Below are 24,591 nucleotides of genomic sequence, written 5' to 3'. Positions count from 1 at the left end.
AACATAAAAGCCTTCAAATAAAATCATTTACCTTTGAAGAACTTCTGATGTTTTCAATGAGGATACTCTCAGTTGGATAGCAGATGCTCAGTTTTTCCAAAAAGATTCTTTGTGTATTAGAAATAGCTCCGTTTTATACATCACATTTGGCTACCAAAAAAAAAAAAAAAATTCAGTCCTCAAAACGCGAACTTTTTTTCAAATTAACTCCATAATATCGACTGAAAACATGGCAAACGTTGTTTAGAATCAATCATCAAGGTGTTTTTCACAAATCTCTTCATTGATACATCGTTCTTGGACACATGCTTTCTCCCCTGAATCAAATGGTAAAGTAGAAGCAGCTGGCAATTGCGCACCGAATTCGACGCAGGACACCAGGCGGACACTTGGAAAATGTAGTCTCTTATGGTCAATCTTCCAATGATATGCCTACAAATACGTCACAATGCTGCTAAGACCTTGGGCGAACGACAGAAAGTGTAGGCTCATTCCTTGCGCAATCACAGCCATATAAGGAGACAATGGAAAACAGGGCTTCAGAAATTCTGCTAATTCCTGGTTGATGCATCATCTTGGTTTCGCCTGTAGAATGAGTTCTGGGGCACTTACAGACAAAATCTTTGCAGATTCTGAAACTTCAGAGTGTTTTCCTTCCAAAACTGTCAAGAATATGCATAGTCGAGCATCTTTTCGTGACAAAATATTGCGCTTAAAACGGGAACGTTTTTTATCCAAAAATGAAATAGCGCCCCTAGAGATCTAAGAGGTTTAATGTCCTGTACTCACGCTCCAGGATAGCACAAGGTTTTTGCCATCAGCACCACAGGCCTTTTTGGGTTGGAGAGTGCATCGTTTTTCCAAGAATTCTTCTTGGGGTATCTATAGGATTCTGATAGTCTTTGACTGCTGATTCAAGGATTTGTAATTTTTCTTGACTTTCTTAGATTTTTGCAATCATTATCAAATCATTTTTCATTATTTGTTATTTCTGGTTTGCTCTTATGCTTCTCTCTCTCTCTCTCTCTCTCTCTCTCTCTCCCCCCCCATCTCTTCCTCTCTATCTCTCTCCCCATCTCTGCCTCTACCTCTCTCTTGTATATTCTACCTCACTCTTTCTCGTCCCCTCTTTCTCCTGCTTTTACCAACATCTCACTCTTTCTCACTCTCGTGGTTTTGTTTTTTCCTCTCAATGTTAGTCTACATAGACCTGTACGTCTGAAATTCCAAATTTGTGTGTGTTTTTCAGGTGTTCGATAGACCTGTCACCGCTCAGTAAAGAGCACACTCATAAGTTTGACCTGCCGCTGGAGGAGGGCGAGGGCATGCTGGTGCTGCTGGTCACCCTCACGGGGGCAGCTGCAGTGTCCATCTCGGACCTGTCTGTCAACATCCTGGACGACACACACGAGAGACACCAGATACGACAGAGATATGTGAGTTAGTTTGTGTGTGTGTGTGTCTATGCATGCGTGTCTGCGTCACTAGGGCTGGGTTTACACAGGCAGCTAATTTTGATATTCTTTCCCTAATTGGTCTTTTGACCAATCACATCAGATTTTTTCAAATCAGATTTTTTTTTAGATCTGATTAGTCAAAAGACCAGTCAGAATTGGTCTGCCTGTCTGAACACAGCCTATGTGACCTTAACAGCAGCTACCAGGCTCTAGGTCTCTCCTGCTCCCTCTTGTGGAGACATGAAGCTGCAGCATAATGTCACGGACTTGTCAGTACAGCAATGTGAACTTGTTTTTCATTAGATTTCCAACCAGTAGATTCATAAACCAATCAATACTGATAAATGGATCGTTCAGAGAAACAACACCCTCCAGGCCCTGTTTTTTCTCACCTGTTCGTTTTCTAAATTGTTTCCAGTAAATACAGATCTACGATCAGCTTTCCCTCCTCCAATACTAACCTTATTAACCATTAGTGGGGGAAATGCAAAACTGACCCAAGATCAACTTCACTCTACACTATATACACTGTCCTGCTTTATCAAATCAAATGTTATTTGTCACGTTCCGAATTCAACAGGTGTAGAACTTAATGTGAAATGCTTACTTACAAGCCCTTAATCTATATACAGGGGTTACTGGTACAGTCAATGTGTGGGGGTACAGGTTAGTCAAAGTGATTTGTACATGTATGTAGGGGTAAAGTGACTATGCATAGATAATAAACAGCGAGTTGCAGCAGTGTAAAAACAAAGGGGGGATGTCATTGTAATAGTCTGGGTGGCCATTTGAATAATTTTTCTGCAGTCTTATGGCTTGGGGATAGAAGCTGTTAAGAAGCCTTTTGGACCTCGTCTTGGCGCTCCGGTACCACTTGCCGTGCGGTAGCAGAGAGAACAATCTATGACTTGGGTGACTGGAGTCTTTGACCACTTTTTGGGCCTTCCTACCAAGCCCCAACGTTTCCATCAAATGGCTTTGACCTGCTAACTACTGCTGAAAGAGGAGAGGGGACAGAAGAAAACAGGCTGAGGTAGAGAGAAGTGGAGAAAAATAGGGGGCTGATAGGCTAAGAGAGAAGACAGCCTGACAGATTCTATTGAAACTGAAGCTGCCGTGAATCGCTCTTCTCTCTTCTCTCTCCACTGAGAGACCTTGGTTTCTAGCGTATTAGGGTTTTATACCATAGTGTGAGTGGGTGTGAATATTTATATTTGTGAATATGTAAAAGTCTCTGTGGAGTGTGCTAGTGTGTTACTGTGTGTGTGTGTATGTTAATGAACCCGTCAGTAGGACCTCAGTGTGTTTGCTGTAAAAGGCATGGTGTCTCTCTGAGGAGTCTTAGACTCCCTGTCCTCCTGAGGCCCTCCCGCCACAACACAATGCCTGTTCTTTTGTCTTAATGCTGTTAACCCTTCACTGGCTGTCACTCAGCCATCAGCCCAGTACAAAGACACACACACACAAACACTCACACGGGGCTCTGGAGCTCCCTCTCTGACAGGCCTGATGGGGGACACTCGTCATATATCAACAGTATGTCATCTGGTGGAAGATGCTTTACTGTCTGATAATGCATATCGAGTCCTAGAGGACTGTTGTTCCAACGCTGTGCACCTTCATTAAGACAGGGACTGAATACTCCTACAGCACTGTGTGTGTCATTTATATCTTCACCATATTCTAGCAACCTACTTCATTTGATTGTATGTAGGAGTTTGTGTGTGTGTGTGTGTGTGTGTGTGTGTGTAAACTGTGCTCTAATTTAAGTGTAGAGTCCTGCTGCGTTGTGTGGTTGATCTGGGTGAGCTCCAGTGGAGAGCGCTCCACAGGCCAACCACGGACGCGTGACCTACATACAACGCTAGCAGCTCATTGGCTGGCCACGAGAGCACTTCCCGCGCTGCAGTGGCATCCTATGCTCAACGGGGGGAGCTCTAGGACCTAGACAGATGGCGGGCGTGCCTCTCTTCCTTCACTCACTTTGAGCTAGGGCCGGGAGGTGTGTGTGTGTGTGTGTGTGTGTGTGTGTGTAATAGTAATAGCGAGAAGTAAGGGGTGAGGGTTGTGCTGGCAGGGGTAGGCATGCAAAATGAAAAGAAAAAGCTATTTCACCTTTTACAACTCCAGAGCCCCTGATTTTCTGTACAAGATACATTTTCTTTCCCTCGTTTTCATGCTTGCTCTCTGTCTTTCTGTGTAGGTTCTGCTCTCTGTCTTTCTGTGTAGGTTCTGCTCTCTGTCTCTCTGTGTAGGTTCTGCTCTCTGTCTCTCTGTGTAGATTCTGCTATTCGTCTCTGTGTAGATTCTGCTCTTCGTCTGTCTCTGTGTAGGTTCTGCTCTCTGTCTCTCTGTGTAGGTTCTGCTATTCGTCTCTCTGTGTAGTTTCTGCTCTTCGTCTCTCTGTGTAGGTTCTGCTCTCTGTCTCTCTGTGTAGGTTCTGCTCTTCGTCTCTCTGTGTAGGTTCTGCTATTCGTCTCTCTGTGTAGATTCTGCTCTTCGTCTCTCTCTGTGTAGGTTCTGCTCTCTGTCTCTCTGTGTAGGTTCTGTTATTCGTCTCTCTGTGTAGAATCTGCTCTTCGTCTTTCTGTCTAGGTTCTGCTCTTCGTCTCTCTGTGTAGGTTCTGCTCTCTGTCTCTCTGTGTAGGTAATGCTCTTCGTCTCTCTGTGTAGGTTCTGCTCTTCGTCTCTCTGTGTAGGTTCTGCTATTCGTCTCTCTGTGTAGAATCTGCTCTTCGTCTTTCTGTCTAGGTTCTGCTCTTCGTCTCTCTGTGTAGGTTCTGCTCTCTGTCTCTCTGTGTAGGTAATGCTCTTCGTCTCTCTGTGTAGGTAATGCTCTTCGTCTCTCTGTGTAGGTTCTGCTCTTCGTCTCTATGTAGGTTCTTCAGTTGGAGGGGGACAGTGTGGTTTGGTTTGAAGAGGACTGCCTCCATTAGCGTATTCCTTTTCTCCTGACTGATGCCCTTTTAATGAGAGAATTTAATAAAGATGTACCTTTATCAAGACACACAGATAACAGCAAGTGCTGGTACTAATGCTGTACAATACCCAAAGCAAATTAGTCCGAGTGTGGGTGTGTGTGTGTGCACTCCCCTGTGCGTGTACGTCTGTGTGTGTGTCTCAGTGTGTCTGTGCATGTGTTCATGAATATGTGTGTGTGTGTGTATGTGTGTGAAGCGTCGGGCGAATGTATTCCCTGATATCATCAGTTCGGAATCAGCTGTCTAGCAGACAGCCGTACAAAACACCCACTAGTACTAATCACTGCAACCTCCCTAACACACCACCTAGCCTTCACCCCCACCTCCCACCCCCTATCAACCAGCCAACCAGTAAGCTATTTAGGGAGGGGGGTTGGTGAGGGTTTCAAGTGCCATGCATTATCATCGTCATAGCGCCTGGGCTTTGAAGCAAAGAAGATTGCTCCTTAAAAACGTATGGTCGAGGAACGACCTGTCCCTGACTTCTCACTACTGGCCCGGCCCAACATCATTAACACAGCACAGTCATATCAGATGACTTTCAGCTTTCAGCTGGCTGCCTGACAAGACCCTCCTCCCTCCAAGGTAAGTCCCTGTGTAAATGGTGAGGCAGCAGAAGGAAGAAGACATTAGCCCGTTTAAAGTGCTTTCCGAGGTCAGCCTACAATGCAGGCGTTTCCCTCCCATTAATCTGCCCCCATTGAAGAGAACTGATAATACACACCTGAGAGTGGACTCTGGAGACGCTGGGTTTCTCCAAGTCCCCTTTCTCATCCTATATGGCTTATTGTAATGTGTGTGTCTCCATTATAGTCTGGCCCTAGGCTTTGGTCTGTTTGATGAAGAGCCACGCGGGTGGGCTTATAGCTGTTATTCCCCCCTGGAATAGGTTTGGATGCTATTCTGTCTATTGTGGTTGTTAATTATGAACAGACTGGAGGACTGGTGTCTCTCTAGCTGTGAGGTGCTGGAGCATTGGTGTCTCTAGCCGTGAGGTGCTGGAGGACTGGTGTCTCTAGCTGTGAGGTGCTGGAGGACTGGTGTCTCTAGCTGTGAGGTGCTGGAGGACTGGTGTCTCTAGCTGTGAGGTGCTGGAGGACTGGTGTCTCTAGCTGTGAGGTGCTGGAGGATGTGGGATGTATACATACTAATTGCCAAGAAGGACCTGGACTGATGTGTCTTAATGGACCTGTGGAGGGGGACACACTGACCTCTCCTCAAGTGCTGCCACTCCACTCCACCAGCTCCTATACCTTATAACACCCCCATAACAACCCCATACACCTCCATAACAACCCCATACACCCCCATAACTACCCCATACACCCCCATAACTACCCCATACACCCCCATAACAACCCCATACACCTCCATAACAACCCCATACACCCCCATAACTACCCCATACACCTCCATAACAACCCCATACACCCCCATAACTACCCCATACACCCCCATAACAACCCCATACACCTCCATAACAACCCCATACACCCCCATAACAACCCCATACACCCCCATAACAACCCCATACACCTCCATAACAACCCCATACACCCCCATAACTACCCCATACACCTCCATAACAACCCCATACACCCCCATAACTACCCCATACACCTCCATAACAACCCCATACACCCCCATAACAACCCCATACACCTCCATAACAACCCCATACACCTCCATAACAACCCCATACACCCCCATAACAACCCCATACACCCCCATAACTACCCCATACATCTCCATAACAACCCCATACACCTCCATAACTACCCCATACACCCCCATAACTACCCCATACACCCCCATAACAACCCCATACACCTCCATAACAACCCCATACACCCCCATAACAACCCCATACACCTCCATAACAACCCCATACACCTCCATAACAACCCCATACACCCCCATAACTACCCCATACACCTCCATAACAACCCCATACACCTCCATAACAACCCCATACACCCCCATAACTACCCCATACACCCCCATAACAACCCCATACACCCCCATAACAACCCCATACACCCCCATAACAACCCCATACACCTCCATAACAACCCCATACACCTCCATAACAACCCCATACACCTCCATAACAACCCCATACACCCCCATAACAACCCCATACACCCCCATAACAACCCCATACACCTCCATAACAACCCCATACACCTCCATAACAACCCCATACACCTCCATAACAACCCCATACACCCCCATAACAACCCCATACACCTCCATAACAACCCCATACACCTCCATAACAACCCCATACGCCTCCATAACAACCCCATACACCTCCATAACAACCCCATACACCTCCATAACTACCCCATACACCTCCATAACTACCCCATACACCTCCATAACTACCCCATACACCTCCATAACAACCCCATACACCCCCATAACAACCCCATACACCTCCATAACAACCCCATACACCTCCATAACAACCCCATACACCTCCATAACAACCCCATACACCTCCATAACAACCCCATACACCCCCATAACAACCCCATACACCTCCATAACAACCCCATACACCTCCATAACAACCCCATACACCTCCATAACAACCCCATACACCCCCATAACTACCCCATACACCCCCATAACTACCCCATACACCCCCATAACAACCCCATACACCCCCATAACTACCCCATACACCCCCATAACAACCCCATACACCTCCATAACAACCCCATACACCTCCATAACTACCCCATACACCTCCATAACTACCCCATACACCTCCATAACAACCCCATACACCCCCATAACAACCCCATACACCCCCATAACAACCCCATACACCCCCATAACAACCCCATACACCTCCATAACAACCCCATACACCCCCACCACACAGAGAAGAAGAGGTAGAGAGAGAGATGTAGAGAAAGGGAAGAGAGAGGAGGAGGAGGAGGAAGCTCTTAGCATTCCATTTTTATTATGACATTTCACAGTCATCCGATTGAATGTCCCCTGACCGGATTGTCCAGCCGGCAGTCGGTGGGGATGAAATGTTATTTGGAGTGTTGATAAAAGGTGAGGCACCTCCAAGATGACAGCGAGTCATAAGGCCCGGCGCGCTGACATTCATTTTCTCCACAACAGAGATGGAATAAGACGTCACGGTGACAAGGTGTCAATCAAGCTGGGGCCCCGCCATATAACCAACCCCCCTTTCTCGCCACATGCACCCCCCCACCTCCCGATCCCTAGTCCCTACTGGCGGGTAGGGGGTGGTGGATGGGGGGGTGGATCCTCTTCAACAGTAATGGGGCTAGGCTAAACCCAGAGTGAGCGAGCCTCCTCAGCTTGGTAGCTGGGAGGATGGGAGGTGGGGAAGAATGGGAGGATGGGAGGTGGGGAGGATGGGACATGGGGAGAGGGGTAGCTGGGAGGATGGGAGGTGGGGGAGGATGGGAGAAGGGATGTGGGGGAGGATGGGAGGTGGGATGTGGGGGAGGATGGGAGGGGGGTGAGAATGGGAGGTGGGGAAGGATGGGCGGTGGGGGAGGATGGGAGATGGGGGAGGTGAGGGAGGATGGGAGTTGGGGGAGGATGGGAGGTGGGGAGGATGGGAGGTGGGGGAGGATGGGAGGTGGGGGAGGATGGGAGGTGGGGGGGGAGAGAGGTGGGGGAGGATGTATTGGAGGGTGGGAAAATATATTCTACAGCCTTTCATTAAAAAAATAAAGAGGCCTCATCTCCTGAGCTTTTCAATCTATCTGCCTGTCTATTGAGAGGGCCTGAAAAGGCAGCCCTGCAAATCAGAAATTCCTCTGCTATGGAAATGTTCCGGCTTCACAAATCAGCCATGTTTTTTCTCTCTCTCTCTCTCTCTCTCTCTCTCTCTCTCTCTCTCTCTCTCTCTCTCTCTCTCTCTCTCTCTCTCTCTCTTTTTTTTTTTAGGCCGTCCTCAATAATCACAAATAATAAGCTGTCATATCTTCAGAGAAATCATGTATTAAACTTATGTGGAAAGGTTTTTCTCCCCTTCTCCTTCCTCTCCTCTCATCTTCATTCTAAGGCATTTCAACAATAATATCGCTGGAAACAGGCAGAGGCTGACTGAGTTTATAATAAATTAAGTCTGTAGCCTGGCCCTGACTCTGAAATGTAAATTATAATTACTCCTCTGGGTATGTAAGGGGGTTATTGCCAGAGAGAGAAATAAATTGAAGTGAAGTGTGTTTTCTCTGCTTTTAAGACACGCCAGCATGGCTCTCAGTGCAGGGCTGTGTGTGTGTGTGTGTGTGTGTGTGTGTGTGTGTGATTGCACCTCCTCAGCTCTTTCCTTTATCTGCTAGACTTGTCCATACATTTACGCTGCCAGGCTTGTCCTGTGTCCTATCTGACCTCTGTGAAGGGACAATGAGGCTGCCGCTAACATGGAGATATGTGTTTTCATTGAGTGATAGAAAAAGTCACAGCAGACTGGGCTGGTTTCATCATCATACAGTCGAGAGATGATCACTGTACCCTGTAGAGAGTGGTGTGTGTGTGTGTGTGTGTGTGTGTGTGTGTGTGTGTGTGTGTGTGTGTGTGTGTGTGTGTGTGTGTGTGTGTGTGTGTGTGTGTACACACCAGTATGACCAGTAAATATGTGATGGTGCCCAGTAACTATCACATCACTGCCTGAATCCCAGTCACGCCTCAGTGGAAGTGGGAAGTGTCTGAGCTTTGCAATTTCTCTATATGACATCTATCAGTAAATGGCGTGTGTTTTTACTCTCTCGCTCCCTGTCTTTCTCTAGCTCTTTCTCTCTTTCTCCTTCTCTTTCTCTCTCTCTCTCTCTTTCTCTCTCTCTCTCTCTCTCACTCGTTCACACAAAACAGAAAAGGTAATGGCATTCTTCTGAACATAGTGCCTGTGTGTTAAACTAAAGAAAAGAGAGAGAAGGGAAGATCGTCGACTGGCTGGGCAATGAAAATACATTTTGCCCTTTCGACTTCACTTAATGTGACCGTTTGGATGTCAGTGGTAAATTGAACTGTCCTGAACTGTTTCCCACAGCTTAATGTACTCAATGTACCCATCACCCCTGACCTCTGACCTCTAACCTGCAGAGTGTGCTGAGGTCGTTCCACAACCTGAAGGATGTGGGAGTGGTCCAGGTTAAGGTCATCAGATCAGAGGGGCTGATGGCAGCAGACGTCACAGGTAAGTCAACTAAAACCTCTTCAAATTAAAATCTTCTTCTCTGATATGAAGAGCGAATAACTTCTGTTGTCTGTTGCTTTACGGCACTCCCGCTGGTCTGTATGTTTCCACAAAATGTATTCTTCCCATGCCTAATGTATAATAAAACATCAATCTATCAATTTGGTGTCATTGACAATGGCCAATAAGAACCCTTAGAGATCGTATCTAGATTACAGAACATCTCATTTAGAACCACGTTTATTTTGGGGAGATTGAAATGAATCTAGGGGAGAAACGTTTATCTTGCATCCTTGTTTCTCCATTACTTCTTACTTTTAATGAGGTATACAGTAGAGAGAACTACTTGACTTTTTCACAGTGTGTGTTATCTAATGGAAAAGAAGTGGGACTGAGTTAGTTTGGCCTCACTCAGGGGAGAGGACTCATGAGCAGATAGAGCTGCCGTAGTCTTTCATTTCCTGGTTGGAGCAAGGCCTAATGGCTCTGCCTTTGTTTATTACCAGAGAAACAAATGGAAATCCCTGCTGACCTCAATACAGTACTCATAGCTCAGTCTGGGGTTTGCTGTAGCTACTCTACAGTAAAGTATTCAGGTCACTTTCAGACCAGAACTTAAGCAACAACATCTTTGCCTCGCTGTCTTGTCATTCCTCCATCTGGGTTGCAACAAAAGTTACAAGTGTTGTGATGGAAAAATATGGACTGCGAAAGTGAAGTGCAGAGGCTAGCCATCGAACCACTTAGTTCAACAGAAGTGCATAGCCTGAAATGTCATTTGAGTGAAGTTGTGGGTCCTCTTTTTCCATGCAGGGGCCTCTGGTAGCATTGTTGATGTGAGAGCTAGACACTGTCAAGTATCACCATTTTGAGTCTTTCTCTCTCTCGCTCTCACTGTTAGGTTGTCCTCTCCACCCTCAACTTCGCAATAGCACCCCTAACTTTTAAAGTGGTCCCTTCCCTCCACTAATCCCACCTTCACAGACTGTTCAGCCCATCAATTACCCCATCTGTCCGATGGTTTGGTCCATCCTTTATTTCCAACCCACTCAGATGGCCCGGTCCACCACACTGACCCATTAGCCTTGCCAGGCTGTGTGTGTGTGTGTGTGTGTGTGTGTGTGTGTGTGTGTGTGTGTGTGTGCGTGTGCGTGTGCGTGTGTGTGGTGTTCCCAATGGAATGGAAGGGCTCATGAGCTTTGATTTCACACTTTGGGTCTGCCTGGTGGCCCCACACACACACTCTCAGAGACAAAGCCCCTTTAAGAGCTCCTTTAAGGGTCCTCACCCACACTGCATGCAGACCCCTCCACAGCTGGCCAGCATGAGAGAGGTGTCAGGAGCAAGGTAGCAGGCCACAGAGGAACACACACAGGCTTTAATGGAGATAGAGGGGGGGTACTGTGAGAAAGCGTTTTTCCATTCCACTCCCATTCATATCCCCCTCTCTCCTCGCCCCTCCCGTCTTTCCATCCCCCTCTCTCCCTGTGTGGCAGTCTGTCCCATACCTCTAATTGTGGCGTTTACATGGAGTACCTCTACTCTAGCCCAGGCAAATAACTGAATATAGTCTCTAAAACCAACAATCCCATTTGATGAGGTGCTCTTACCCGTGTGAGTACCTCCCTTAATGTTCCAGCCTTTCAGCAACACACAGCACCTTCTCAATGGAGGGGCCAAACACATTCATGTACTGTCTCAATAGTAGAAGTAGTTTGCAGATTCCCTCAGGATCGATCTTTGTACTGGTATTTTGTGATACAGTAAAAAGTGCATTGAGTTGAGCTGCTGAGGCATCAACATTACTGTGTAACAGATAGTGAATAACATGTATGAACACCTTGCGAGGGTGCAATCATGCACTTGACTGACAGTGGAATACTGAGGAGAGTAGTGATGATGTAGTTATATGTCATTTAGCCTCTTTGATCCAAAGTGACTTACAGTTAGACGTGCATATATTTTTTCCATAGTAACGACAGTAAGTGAAGCATTTAGACTCCCAGACACTGCCGTATGCTTTCCTTTTTAACAGCTCCAAAAGGAACTGGGAGACAACGGCATCTTCTCAGTTCTACCGTGTTGGTTTAACTCAGTTTAACACGCTCATCTTATTGCTGCCTGAAATGAGGTTAAAGGTCTCGCCGTGAACCCACCCAGAATATGGAAAATGAAGCCAGGGAGGAGCTATGGTGTATCTGGACAGTCAAAGTAGCCCTCAAACCCTAGTGGGTAATTGGCTGGGACAACCTCCTCTGGTGCTCTCCAATAAGGTGAAAGTTCATCACCAGTGACATCCACTCACCACCACCATCGCCACATTGCCTGCATATTATTAAAGGAGCACACCTTTCTCTTCAAACCATTTGAATACATTTTAGTGATTGAATTTCAGTCAATTCTAGCCAATTCGAGAGTATTGTGTTGAATATTCTAGTGACTACGGAAATATTGTGAACAATTGTATGTGGTTGCAGTTATTAAGGAAGACAGTATATTGTTCAACGTTTAGAAAATGAATCCTCAAAAAAACTAAATATTAGTTATTTATCATCATTGTACTCAAAGCCCAAATGTTTTCTCAGTATTAAATACACGTTTCTTCTTTCTTGTCATACATTTTTACTATGATTTTTTTTATCTTGCCTTACAAAATATGCACCTTTATAGTAGTATCAGGTTTCACCATCTATTCCGTTATTAAATGTTTGAATTATTCTCTTAAATTATCACATTATAAAGTCATTGTAACGGCTCTCATGGGTAGAAGGAAGAGTGGACCAAAGAGCAGCATGGAAAGTGTTCATGATTTTTATTTCCAAAAAACACTCAAACAAAATAACAAAAGTGAAAACGAAAGTGCACAGTTCTGTCAGGCTCAGATACTAAACAGAAAACAAGATCCCACAAAACCCAAAAGGAAAATGACAACTTATATATGATCCCCAATCAGAGACAACAATAGACAGCTGCCTCTGGTTGGGAACCACACTAGGCAAAAACAACAAAGAAATAGAAAACATAGACTTTCCCACCCGAGTCACACCCTGACCTAAACAAACATAGAGAATAATGAGGATCTCTAAGGACAGTCATGTTGTAAAGGTAAACAGTCTGATGACTGATACTGTATTATTCTGTGTATACTGATGTAGGATTGAGTATCAATATCAACAAGTGTATACCTGCAGATTGACATGTGTCACAATTAGATGTGAGAGGCATTGATCACAGTGACTTCTGTTTCACGCTCCCTCTGTGCTGTCCTTATCACAGTGACTTCTGTTTCACTCTCCCTCTGTGCTGTCCTTATCACAGTGACTTCTGTTTCACTCTCCCTCTGTGCTGTACTTATCACAGTGACTTCTGTTTCACGCTCCCTCTGTGCTGTCCTTATCACAGTGACTTCTGTTTCACTCTCCCTCTGTGCTGTCCTTATCACAGTGACTTCTGTTTCACTCTCCCTCTGTGCTGTCCTTATCACAGTGACTTCTGTTTCACTCTCCCTCTGTGCTGTACTTATCACAGTGACTTCTGTTTCACTCTCCCTCTGTGCTGTCCTTATCACAGTGACTTCTGTTTCACTCTCCCTCTGTGCTGTCCTTATCACAGTCAATAGAGTCGTACTCTATGCTCCGCCTCAACAGGGAGTTTATGAATGAACCTAAATTCAACCTCACATTGAACCCCATTTTTTTCTGTTCTGAACTTCATTAATAAAAGCAATGTACTCTGAAGTAATTTTATTTTAAATCACGCTCTTGGGGACTTTGAATGGGATATTTCTCTCTCTTCCTGACCTAGCATTTTAAGAGTGATATGATTGAACAAACAGAAAAAGTGTTCCCAACAGTTAAGATCAAAGCTGTAGTTAAGTGTTTGTTGTTATGAATGGTAAATGAAATGTGTGCATGTGTGGGGAGGGAGGGGCAGTCCTTTCAATTTACAAAGAAACAGTAACATGTATTTCCACACACAAACACAGAACATATCATGTAGGAGAGTAAAGAAAATAAAGGAACTTTTGACTGGTACTGTATATATATACAAATATAGGAATATATAAATATATACCGTACAGTACCAGTCAAAAGTTTGGACACACCTACTCATTCAAGGGTTTCTCTTTTATTTTTTTACTATTTTCTACATTGTACAATAATAGTGAAGACATCAAAACTATGAAACACACCCAAAACACACACTAACCAAAAAAGTGTAAACAAATGAAAATATACTTGAGTAATTTGAGATTCTTTGAGATTCTTCTGCGTTTACGACAGCTTTACACACTCTTGGCATTCTCTCAACCGGATGCTTTTCCAACAGTCTTAAAGGAGTTCCCACATACTGTATGCTGAGCACATGTTGGCTGCTTTTCCTTCGCTCTGCAGTCCAACTCATCCCAAACCATCTCAATTGGGTTGATGTCGGGTGATTGTGGAGGCCAGGTCATCTGATGCAGCACTCCATCACTCTCCTTCTTGGTCAAATAGTCCTTACACAGCCTGGAGGTGTGTTGGGTCATTGTCCTGTTGAAAAACAAATGATAGACCCACTAAGTGCGAACGAGATAGGATGGCGTATCGTTGCAGAATGCTGTGGTAGCCATGCTAGTTAAGTGTGCTTTGAATTCTAAATAAATCACTGAGAGTGTCACCAGAAAAGTACTCCCACACCATCACACCTCCTCCTCCATGCTTCACGGTGGGAACTGCACATGCGGAGATCATCTATTCACCTATTCTGCGTCTCACAAAGAGACGGTGGTTGGAACCAAAAATCTCAAATTTGGACTCATCAGACCAAAGGACAGATTTCCACCAGTCTAATGTCCATTGCTCGTGTTTCTTGGCAGAAGCAAATCTCCATTTAAGGTGCAGTTAATTCTAATGAACTTATTCTCTGAAGCAGTAGTAACTCTGGGTCTTCCTTCCCTGTGGCGGTCCTCATGAGAGCCAGTTTCATCGTAGCGCTTGATTGTTTTTGCGGCCGTACTTGAAGAAACTTTCAAAGTTCTTGAACTTTCCCGCGCTGACTGACCTTCATGTCTTAAGTATTGATGGACTGTCATTTCTCTTTGTTTATTTAAGCTGTTCTTTCCAAAGTATGGATTTGGTCTTTTACCAAATAAGGCTATCTTCTGTATACCACCCCTACCTTGTCACAACACAACTGATTGGCTCAAACACAATTAAAGAAGGAAAGACATTCCACAAATACACTTTTAACAAGGCACACCCGTTAATTGAAATGCATTCCAGATGACTACCTCATGAAGCTGGTTGAGAGAATACCAAGCGTGTGCAAAGCTGTCATTTAGGCAAAGGGTGAATACTTTGAAGAATATCAAATATATAACACTTTTTTGGCTATGACATGATTCCATATGTGTTTTTTTTAAATAGTTTTGATGTCTTCACTATTATTCTGCAATGAGTAGGTGTGTCCAAACCTTTGACTAGTACTGTATATAGGGCATTTGTTGTGATTAATACAGTATGCTAGTCTCTGGAGAAGGTTCCAACCATAATGATTATGTCTATGTTCAGCCTCCACACCTCCATGTTCCTCTGTTTGCCTCCACACCTCCATGTTCCTCTGTTCAGCCTCCAACTCCACACCTCCATGTTCCTCTGTTCAGCATCCACACCTCCATGTTCCTCTGTTCAGCCTCCAACTCCACACCTCCATGTTCCTCTGTTCAGCATCCACAACTCCATGTTCCTCTGTTCAGCCTCAACACCTCCATGTTCCTCTGTTTTGCCTCCACACCTCCATGTTCCTCTGTTCAACCTCAACACCTCCATGTTCTGCTGTTCAGCCTCCACACCTCCATGTTCTGCTGTTCAGCCTCCACACCTCCATGTTCCTCTGTTCAGCATCCACACCTCCATGTTCCTCTGTTCAGCCTCCACACCTCCATGTTCCTCTGTTCAGCCTCCACACCTCCATGTTCCTCTGTTCAGCCTCCAACTCCACACCTCCATGTTCCTCTGTTCAGCCTCCACACCTCCATGTTCCTCTGTTCAGCCTCCAACTCCACACCTCCATGTTCCTCTGTTCAGCCTCCACACCTCCATGTTCCTCTGTTCAGCCTCCAACTCCACACCTCCATGTTCCTCTGTTCAGCCTCCACACCTCCATGTTCCTCTGTTCAGCCTCCACACCTCCATGTTCTGCTGTTCAGCCTCCATACCTCCATGTTCTGCTGTTCAGCCTCCACACCTCCATGTTCCTCTGTTCAGCCTCCACACCTCCATGTTCCTCTGTTCAGCCTCTAACTCCACACCTCCATGTTCCTCTGTTTTGCCTCCACACCTCCATGTTCCTCTGTTCAGCCTCCAACTCCACACCTCCATGTTCCTCTGTTCAGCCTCCACACCTCCATGTTCCTCTGTTCAGCCTCCACACCTCCATGTTCCTCTGTTCAGCCTCCACACCTCCATGTTCCTCTGTTCAGCCTCCACACCTCCATGTTCCTCTGTTCAGCCTCAACACCTCCATGTTCCTCTGTTCAGCCTCCACTTGTTTGAAATAACTTACAACGGCCACCGGAGTTCACCCACTACACAGCCAATCACTAAGTCTGTCTTACTGACCTTTCATGGCCTTCCCTCACTCCTCTCTCCGCCCTCCCTCTTCTCAGCCCCATCCCTGTCAGACAAGATGTCTTCTCTATCCCCCATCCCTCTTCTCAGCCCCATCCCTGTCAGACAAGATGTCCTCTCTCTCCCCCCTCCCGCTTCTCAGCCCCATCCCTGTCAGACAAGATGTATCCTCTCTCCCCCCTCCCTCTTCTCAGCCCCATCCCTGTCAGACAAGATGTCTTCTCTATCCCCCATCCCTCTTCTCAGCCCCATCCCTGTCAGACAAGATGTCTTCTCTCTCCCCCTCCCTCTTCTCAGCCCCATCCCTGTCAGACAAGATGTCTCCTCTCTCCCCCCTCCCTCTTCTCAGCCCCCTCCCTGTCAGACAAGATGTCCTCTCTCCCCCCTCCCTCTTCTCAGCCCCATCCCTGTCAGACAAGATGTCTTCTCTCTCCCCCCTTCCTCTTCTCAGCCCCCTCCCTGTCAGACAAGATGTCTCCTCTCTCCCCCCTCCCTCTTCTCAGCCCCATCCCTGTCAGACAAGATGTCTTCTCTCTCCCCCCTCCCTCTTCTCAGCCCCCTCCCTGTCAGACAAGATGTCTTCTCTCTCCCCCATCCCTCTTCTCAGCCCCCTCCCTGTCAGACAAGATGTATCCTCTCTCCCCCCTCCCTCTTCTCAGCCCCATCCCTGTCAGACAAGATGTCTTCTCTCTCCCCCCTCCCTCTTCTCAGCCCCCTCCCTGTCAGACAAGATGTCTTCTCTCTCCCCCATCCCTCTTCTCAGCCCCATCCCTGTCAGACAAGATGTCTTCTCTCTCCCCCTCCCTCTTCTCAGCCCCATCCCTGTCAGACAAGATGTCTTCTTTCTCCCCCTCCCTCTTCTCAGCCCCATCCCTGTCAGACAAGATGTCTTTTCTCTCCCCCCTCCCTCTTCTCAGCCCCATTGCTGTCAGACAAGATGTCCTCTCTCCCCCCTATCTATTCCATCCTCGCCGGTGCCCCGGGAAGAGTTTCCTTAGTGCTTATCTGGTGGAGTCCGAGCACTAGGATTCCTGTAGCAGGGCCAGTGGTTTGGTGTAGCGTGGGGTGAAATGAATTCATCACATCATTACTGCCGGTGATAAATGGTGGCTCGAGCTGTCATGAGAAGGGAGAGGAGGGTGAGGACTGGATGGTAATTCTCTGTTCAGCTCCTGGCTCTTCCTCTGCTCCTCTTTATCAGGTAGAATATTTCCCCTACTGCTACTGCTAAGCACCAGCACCTCATCTGTAGGCCACAGACACTGGATTAGACCGGAGTAAACAAGACAGATATTAGTGCTACTCTTTTTATCACCATGTCTCTCCATTTCAATTCAATTTCAGTTCAAGGGGCTTTATTTGGCAATGGCAACATATGTTAACATTGCCAAAGCAAGTGAAGTAGATAATATACAAAAGTGAAATGAACAATAAACTTTACACTCACAGACGTTCCAAAATAATCTCTCTCTCTGTGTCTGTCTGTCTACCCTTCACAGGGAAGAGTGACCCCTTCTGTGTGGTGGAACTGAGTAACGATCGGCTACAGACACACACGGTCTACAAGAACCTCAACCCCGAGTGGAACAAGGTCTTCACCTTGTGAGTGCACTTCTGTACCATGTGTTGCCACATACCCATCCTGATCTCATGCTGGGTGGGCTCTCTCTGGGATCTCTCTTTCTGTCTGTCTTTCTCACTCTCTGACATATGCAAGTACTTCATATATGTGCACACATGCACATTTATTGAATTGTGTTGCAACTATTGCTAATATTTTATTTGTATTTTTTTATCTAGGCAAGTCAGTTAATAACAAATTCTTATTTACAATGATGGCCTACCAGGGAACAGTGGGTTAACTGACTTGTTCAGGGGCAGAATGACAGATTTTTTTTCTTGTCAACTCGGGGATTCGATGCAGCAACCTTTCGGTTACTAACTATAGCACATTATCATAACGAGGCATGGTTATAAAAAACAATCATAGCTATTACTAATCATTTAAGATGTTTTAAAAACATTAGTTATAATTCATACTTAATTTCCAGTTATTAGCCGTTTCCAGTTATGCCACTATTTGTCACATTTGCCAAAGGACATTGTAAAATGTAAGGATTACTATGTGAATACTATTTTGGGCTGCACATGATGATCTCTCTGTTTGTCAATTATGTTCTTTCTAGTTCTCTCTATTTCTGCAAAATCTACATGATCATTGTTTGGATAAAGCACGTATTCTTAAACATCTTGATTGAATATTATGATCAAACACTGTCATTACTACGCGTTTCATTCAACTGGCAAAGCATGGCACAGCGTTTGCACTTAGCCTACTGTAAATAGTCCAAATCTATTTATATGACAGTGAGAACATATCATATATTCATGAATCTATATATCTCAGAGAAAATATAGCTAATGCTAGTACATCGTTGAGATTTAAATTCAGAGGTCTAGGTTTTATCCCCTTATAAATCATTCCTCCTATACATTTTTATTTTGATTGACATGCCATAATTGGATTCTGTACATGACTATGTACATACATTTATATATATATATATATATATTATTTCAGCCTTCCTTACAGGGAAATACACAAGTGAATTCCCAGGGAAAGCTGGGTAATTTGGTCGTCCTTTGAGTGGCGCCGTGTCTCTCTTTCTTTAAGAGAAACCTCTATTCTTTCCATCAGTCTTCTCCTCCCTATCCTACTTTTCAAAGATGACATTTCCTAGCCACAATTCCTTTCCTCATACAACTCTCACACTCTTTATTAGTTGAGTACAAAGCTCATAGAGGCTTGGAGTTTCATCATGCTATGATGCGGGTGTGATATGTGTGACTGTAATGGTGTAACGGTTGTTCTGTGGCGAGTAGTAATGTGAAGGACATCCACTCGGTGTTGGAGGTGACAGTGTACGACGAGGACCGAGACAGAAGCGCAGACTTCCTGGGTAAAGTGGCCATCCCTTTACTAAACGTGAGTCCTCCTGATGAAATGTCTCTGCTGTCTATCACCTCCCCTAGGGGTAATACTGTAAAAAAAAACACTGGGGAGGATATAAAAACACACAAGATGCAACTGTGGATGAGACTGTTATCATTGCACAAAGCAATAGAGAGATTGAGAGAGAGAGCCGTAAGAGAGAGAGAGAGCGAGAGAGGGCGAGAGAAAGAGAGATATGTAAGAGCGAGAGAGAAGGAGAGAACGCGATGTAAAGAAAAGAGCGAGAGAGAGAGAGAGAGAGACAGCGAGAGTAAATGAATAAAACACCATTGGTAATGTACGGTCCTGGGGGGCTAATTCCCCAGGATAGTTCATATCTCCCTGACAATGCTGTGGTGGTAATGAACAGGTACTTGTCAGAGTTGCCACAGTTGTTTTGGGCTCTCTGTCAGATGCAGCAGCTGGGGTTCAAAGGTGGCCCAGAGAGTGTATTCAGCCGGGCATTGCCAGACAGACGGCTGTCATGTCCCTCTCCCACAGATTCAAAATGGTGAACGGAAAGCCTACGCTTTGAAAAGCAAGGAGCTGACAGGGCCAACAAAAGGGGTCATCTTTCTGGAAATAGACGTGATTTTTAACGCTGTAAGTCTCTTTCTTTTCCTCCTCCCCTGTTTTCCTAGTTTGTCCCCACCCTCCACACTCCAGCACCATCGTCTTTCTGTTTGTCCTCCTCCCCTGTTTTCCTAGTTTGTCCTCCTCCCCTGTTTTCCTAGTTTGTCCTCCTCCCCTGTTTTCCTAGTTTGTCCCCACCCTCCACACTCCAGCACCATCGTCTCTCTGTTTGTCCTCCTCCCCTGTTTTCCTAGTTTGTCCCCACCCTCCACACTACAGCACCATCGTCTCTCTGTTTGTCCTCCTCCCCTGTTTTCCTAGTTTGTCCCCACCCTCCACACTCCAGCACCATCGTCTTTCTGTTTGTCCTCCCTCCCCTTCCGTCTCTTGTCGCCCGTCCTCGTCTTCACTTAAATGATCGAAAACTCCCACTCAGCCGCCTTTGTTCGCACATACGTTGTCACTGTGTGTGTCCTGCTGGCGGCCATCTTAGTGCTGTGTGTGAGGGAGAGAGCTCTCACTGTAGTCTGTGACGTGCGGCGCTACTCTCAACATCATATCTGCATGTACTCAAGACAGTCCATTCAGTTAGAGATCTATGCTATATTGTGTTATTGTGATAATATCCCACCACAGGCTGTGTGTTTAAATGTGTTTATTACTCCCACACCAGGTAAAGGCAGGTCTCATGACGTTGATACCCAAAGAGCAGAAATACATAGAGGATGAGCCCAGAGTGTCCAAACAGGTAGGTTAACACCGCCACCCTCCACTCTGTTGCCCCATTTAGCTCAGCATCTACTACAGTCCCCCATTAAATGAGATATTTTAACAAAACTCAACCAGTCTTGAGTGGCATCTTGTGAGGCCACAACAGTGTGGGCAAGAGTGAGAGAAACCCCCCCCCCCCCCCCCCCCCTCTTCCTTCTCCACCCTCCTCGCTGCTTTACTGTGAGCGGAGAATAGAAATGTCAAGCTGTCAACTCTGGGGGTGTATAAGTAGATTGGCCATCCTTAGTTGGCCCTCTGTGCCACTGCTGCTTTGCACTTCATTGTCACACCGCTCAATGTGGCGGACCCACAAAGGGCTGAATCGCGGGGGCTGGCCCACATCAGACATGTCACATAAACGTTGTTTGGGCTGAGCAGTCACCCGCTCCCACACCCTTTTGTCTCTCTCCTCTTCTTTCTCTCTCTCACTCTATCTCTCTCTCTCTGTGTGCTAAAAGATGCACACTCTGCACTTTCCCCTGTGTGGAGTGTGAACCTCCCTGTCCACCCTCCCTGTTCGCTCCTCTCTGTTTTCATCTGTACTTCACTTCTGACTCATAGAGATGCCCCATGTCAGCATCTCTGAATGATGATGTCATTGATGGCTTTAGAGAGATTGCCCCGTGAGGGCTCTTTTGTGTGGGGCTAGTCCCTGCTGTGGCCGCTGTCTGTCCTTACAAACACAAGACCCCCAAACCCAAAGTAGCCAGTCAAATACAGACATTATATTACATTACAATTCCACTATTCAGCAGTTGATATCTGCATTCATTAAACTACCATGGCCAGGAACAAAGCAGGAACAACTCCAGGCTGTAGTTTGTCCTGGTGTGGTCATATCATCCCGGGAAAACTCCTGGGCCTAGATATAACTACTAATGTTGGTGTAGGAAGTACATTTGAGAGAGAGAGAGATAGTTTACAGTAGTCCCTCTGCTGCTAGTTACAGTAGTGTGATCAAAGTGTGGCCGTGTGCAGGGATGTGGGTGACTCAGAGTGCTGTTGTCTTCAGGGGGTGGATGTCCCCACCAGGACACCGTAGACTCACAGTCATTCTCAGTTCACCACTACTCTACCTTGAATAATGAATTAGGCAGTGGTCTAAAAATACAACTACCTCTAAATGTCCCAGAATCCTCTTAAAGACACATCAGAATAACACTTTCCCTCTTCGGGGACTACTTCCTGGATGTGTTTTCTTCTGTCATGTTGTTTTGGTATTTCGTGATTGGAACACAGCGGAATGGGACTGTGGTGCTTTCATCATCTGTGGCCAGATGCCTGCCTGAACTCCTTAGGGATGTGAAATCATCACGGGCTGTTAACACTATTACTATGACTTGCCTTCGGCTAAAGAGACTTAAAGAGACACAGCTTCAGTGAACATGACTTGATTTAGTGATTAAGTTTCTTATAGTCTCAGCATTTCGTTAACAATATTGTGCCAATACTTGACGAACACTAGGCTGGCAAAATGATGGGGTATGAGAGACCAGATGACATATTATCCTTGTTGCCATTTGCCCATCACATTGCCAGTATTATGGCCTTAAGAAGCTTTGTAGCACAGCTTGGCTAAATACTCAATTCTGATTAGTTGAGAGGGTGTTGATTACATACAATTACTTAACGAACTCTAGAATGAGAGTTGACTAAATAGAAGTTGATTCCTCGACTCCTTGCCCATCAACCGTCATTAACGGAATGAATAATATATATGTTTATATTCTTAATTCCATTCCTTTACTAGATTTGTGTGTATTGGGTATATGTTGTGTAATTTGTTAGATATTACTGCACTGTCAGAGCTAGAAGCACAAGCGATTCGCTACACCGGCAATAACATCTGCTAAAAATGTGTATGTGACCAATAACATTTGATTGTCATGTTTTTGACTGCTTATGTCACCTCTGTGCTCTGTCCAGTTGCTTCTGCAAAACTTCAACAGAGTGAGACGATGCATCCTGTTCCTCATCAACGCCGGCTGCTACATCAACAGCTGCTTCGAATGGGACTCAACTCAGAGGAGCATCTGTTCCTTCCTGGTACTAATGCATACATTTACATGTACACACAGACATACTCATCTGTTCCTTCCTGGTACTAATGCATACATTTACATGTACACACAGACATACTCACCTGCCACTTTCTGGTATTTACCCTTCAGAAATACAGTATGCAAATAACATATACATAGACCCATGTCTGTTATAAACACACACATACCTGCAACTGCTCACACGTAGCTGCTTCAAACAATAGATGGTACTTACAGTATATACTCTTAACCAATAGATGGTACTTACAGTATATACTCTTAACCAATAGATGGTACTTACAGTATATACTCTTAACCAATAGATGGTACTTACAGTATATACTCTTAACCAATAGATGGTACTTACAGTATATACTCTTAACTGATAGATGGTACTTACAGTATATACTCAAAATCAATATATGGTACTTATATACTCAAAATCAATATATGGTACTTATATACTCAAAATCAATATATGGTACTTATATACAAAAATCAATATATATAAAAATCAAAATCAATATATGGTACTTAGATACTCAAAATCAATATATGGTACTTAGATACTCAAAATCAATATATGGTACTTATATACTCAAAATCAATATATGGTACTTAGATACTCAAAATCAATATATGGTACTTAGATACTCAAAATCAATATATGGTACTTAGATACTCAAAATCAATATATGGTACTTAGATACTCAAAATCAATATATGGTACTTAGATACTCAAAATCAATATATGGTACTTAGATACTCAAAATCAATATATGGTACTTAGATACTCAAAATCAATATATGGTACTTAGATACTCAAAATCAATATATGGTACTTAGATACTCAAAATCAATATATGGTACTTAGATACTCAAAATCAATATATGGTACTTAGATACTCAAAATCAATATATGGTACTTAGATACTCAAAATCAATATATGGTACTTAGATACTCAAAATCAATATATGGTACTTAGATACTCAAAATCAATATATGGTACTTAGATACTCAAAATCAATATATGGTACTTATATACTCAAAATCAATATATGGTACTTATATACTCAAAATCAATATATGGTACTTAGATACTCATATATATGTCACAAAACCCACACTCTGAAATAGTAGAAGTATACCACTTAGTATACCTACCTGAACCAGGGTAAGGAAGGCCCCTCGACGAATAACCCACCAATCTAAGGCCTAAGAGACAATATGTCTCTCTCTGTCTCTTGAGCTATCTCTCTCTGTTCCTCTCTCTGTCTCTCTGTAGCTCTCTCTCTGTTCCTCTCTGTCTCCCTGTATCTCTCTCTCTGTTCCTCTCTCTGTCTCTCTCTCTCTCTGTTCCTCTCTCTGTCTCTCTGTATCGCTCTCTATCTCTGTTCCTCTCTCTCTCTCTGTCTCTTGAGCTATCTCTCTCTGTTCCTCTCTCTCTCTCTCTTTATCTCTCTCTCTGTTCCTCTCTCTGTCTCTCTTTATCTCTCTCTGTTCCTCTCTCTGTCTCTCTTTATCTCTCTCTCTGTTCCTCTCTCTGTCTCTTGAGCTATCTCTCTGTTCCTCTCTCTCTCTCTCTTTATCTCTCTCTCTGTTCCTCTCTCTGTCTCTCTTTATCTACCTCTGTTCCTCTCTCTGTCTCTCTTTATATCTCACTCTCTGTTCCTCTCTCTCTCTCCCTCTCTTTCTCTCTCTCCCTCTCTCTCTGTCTCCCTGTTCCCCTGTTCCTCTCTCTGTATCTCTGTATCTCTGTATCTCTGTATCTCTCTCTCTCTCTCTCTCTCTCTCTCTCTCTCTCTATCCAATTCATTTTCAATTGAAGGGCTTTTTTGGCATGGGAAACATATGTTTAGTGAAATAGGGAAATAGAAATAGATAATTAACAAAAGTGAAATAAACAATAAAGTGAACATTACACTCACAAAAGTTCCAAAATAATAAAGACATTTGTGCAAATATGTTT

At 44.9% G+C, this 24,591-nt stretch overlaps 1 protein-coding gene across 8 annotated transcripts in view; it reads left to right on the top strand.

Moving 5' to 3' along the window:
* LOC110525302 (multiple C2 and transmembrane domain-containing protein 1) overlaps positions 1-24,591 on the top strand; it is a 246,940-nt gene that overhangs the window by 160,492 nt on the left and 61,857 nt on the right. For all 8 annotated transcript variants that reach the window (XM_090237030.1, XM_036979436.2, XM_036979435.2 and 5 more), the window contains 7 exons: positions 1,250-1,436; positions 9,539-9,632; positions 17,743-17,845; positions 19,127-19,229; positions 19,737-19,838; positions 20,482-20,556; positions 22,506-22,625. In XM_090237030.1, coding sequence (XP_090093156.1) covers positions 1,250-1,436; positions 9,539-9,632; positions 17,743-17,845; positions 19,127-19,229; positions 19,737-19,838; positions 20,482-20,556; positions 22,506-22,625 — 784 coding nt within the window. The remainder of the gene's footprint in view (positions 1-1,249; positions 1,437-9,538; positions 9,633-17,742; positions 17,846-19,126; positions 19,230-19,736; positions 19,839-20,481; positions 20,557-22,505; positions 22,626-24,591) is intronic.

This window comes from Oncorhynchus mykiss, chromosome 6, assembly GCF_057628025.1.
Source record: "Oncorhynchus mykiss isolate SJ-2025 chromosome 6, ASM5762802v1, whole genome shotgun sequence".
Taxonomy (NCBI): Eukaryota; Metazoa; Chordata; class Actinopteri; order Salmoniformes; family Salmonidae; genus Oncorhynchus; species Oncorhynchus mykiss.
The sequence above is the reverse complement of the archived record's forward strand: the minus strand, read 5'-3'. Positions and strand labels throughout refer to the sequence as shown.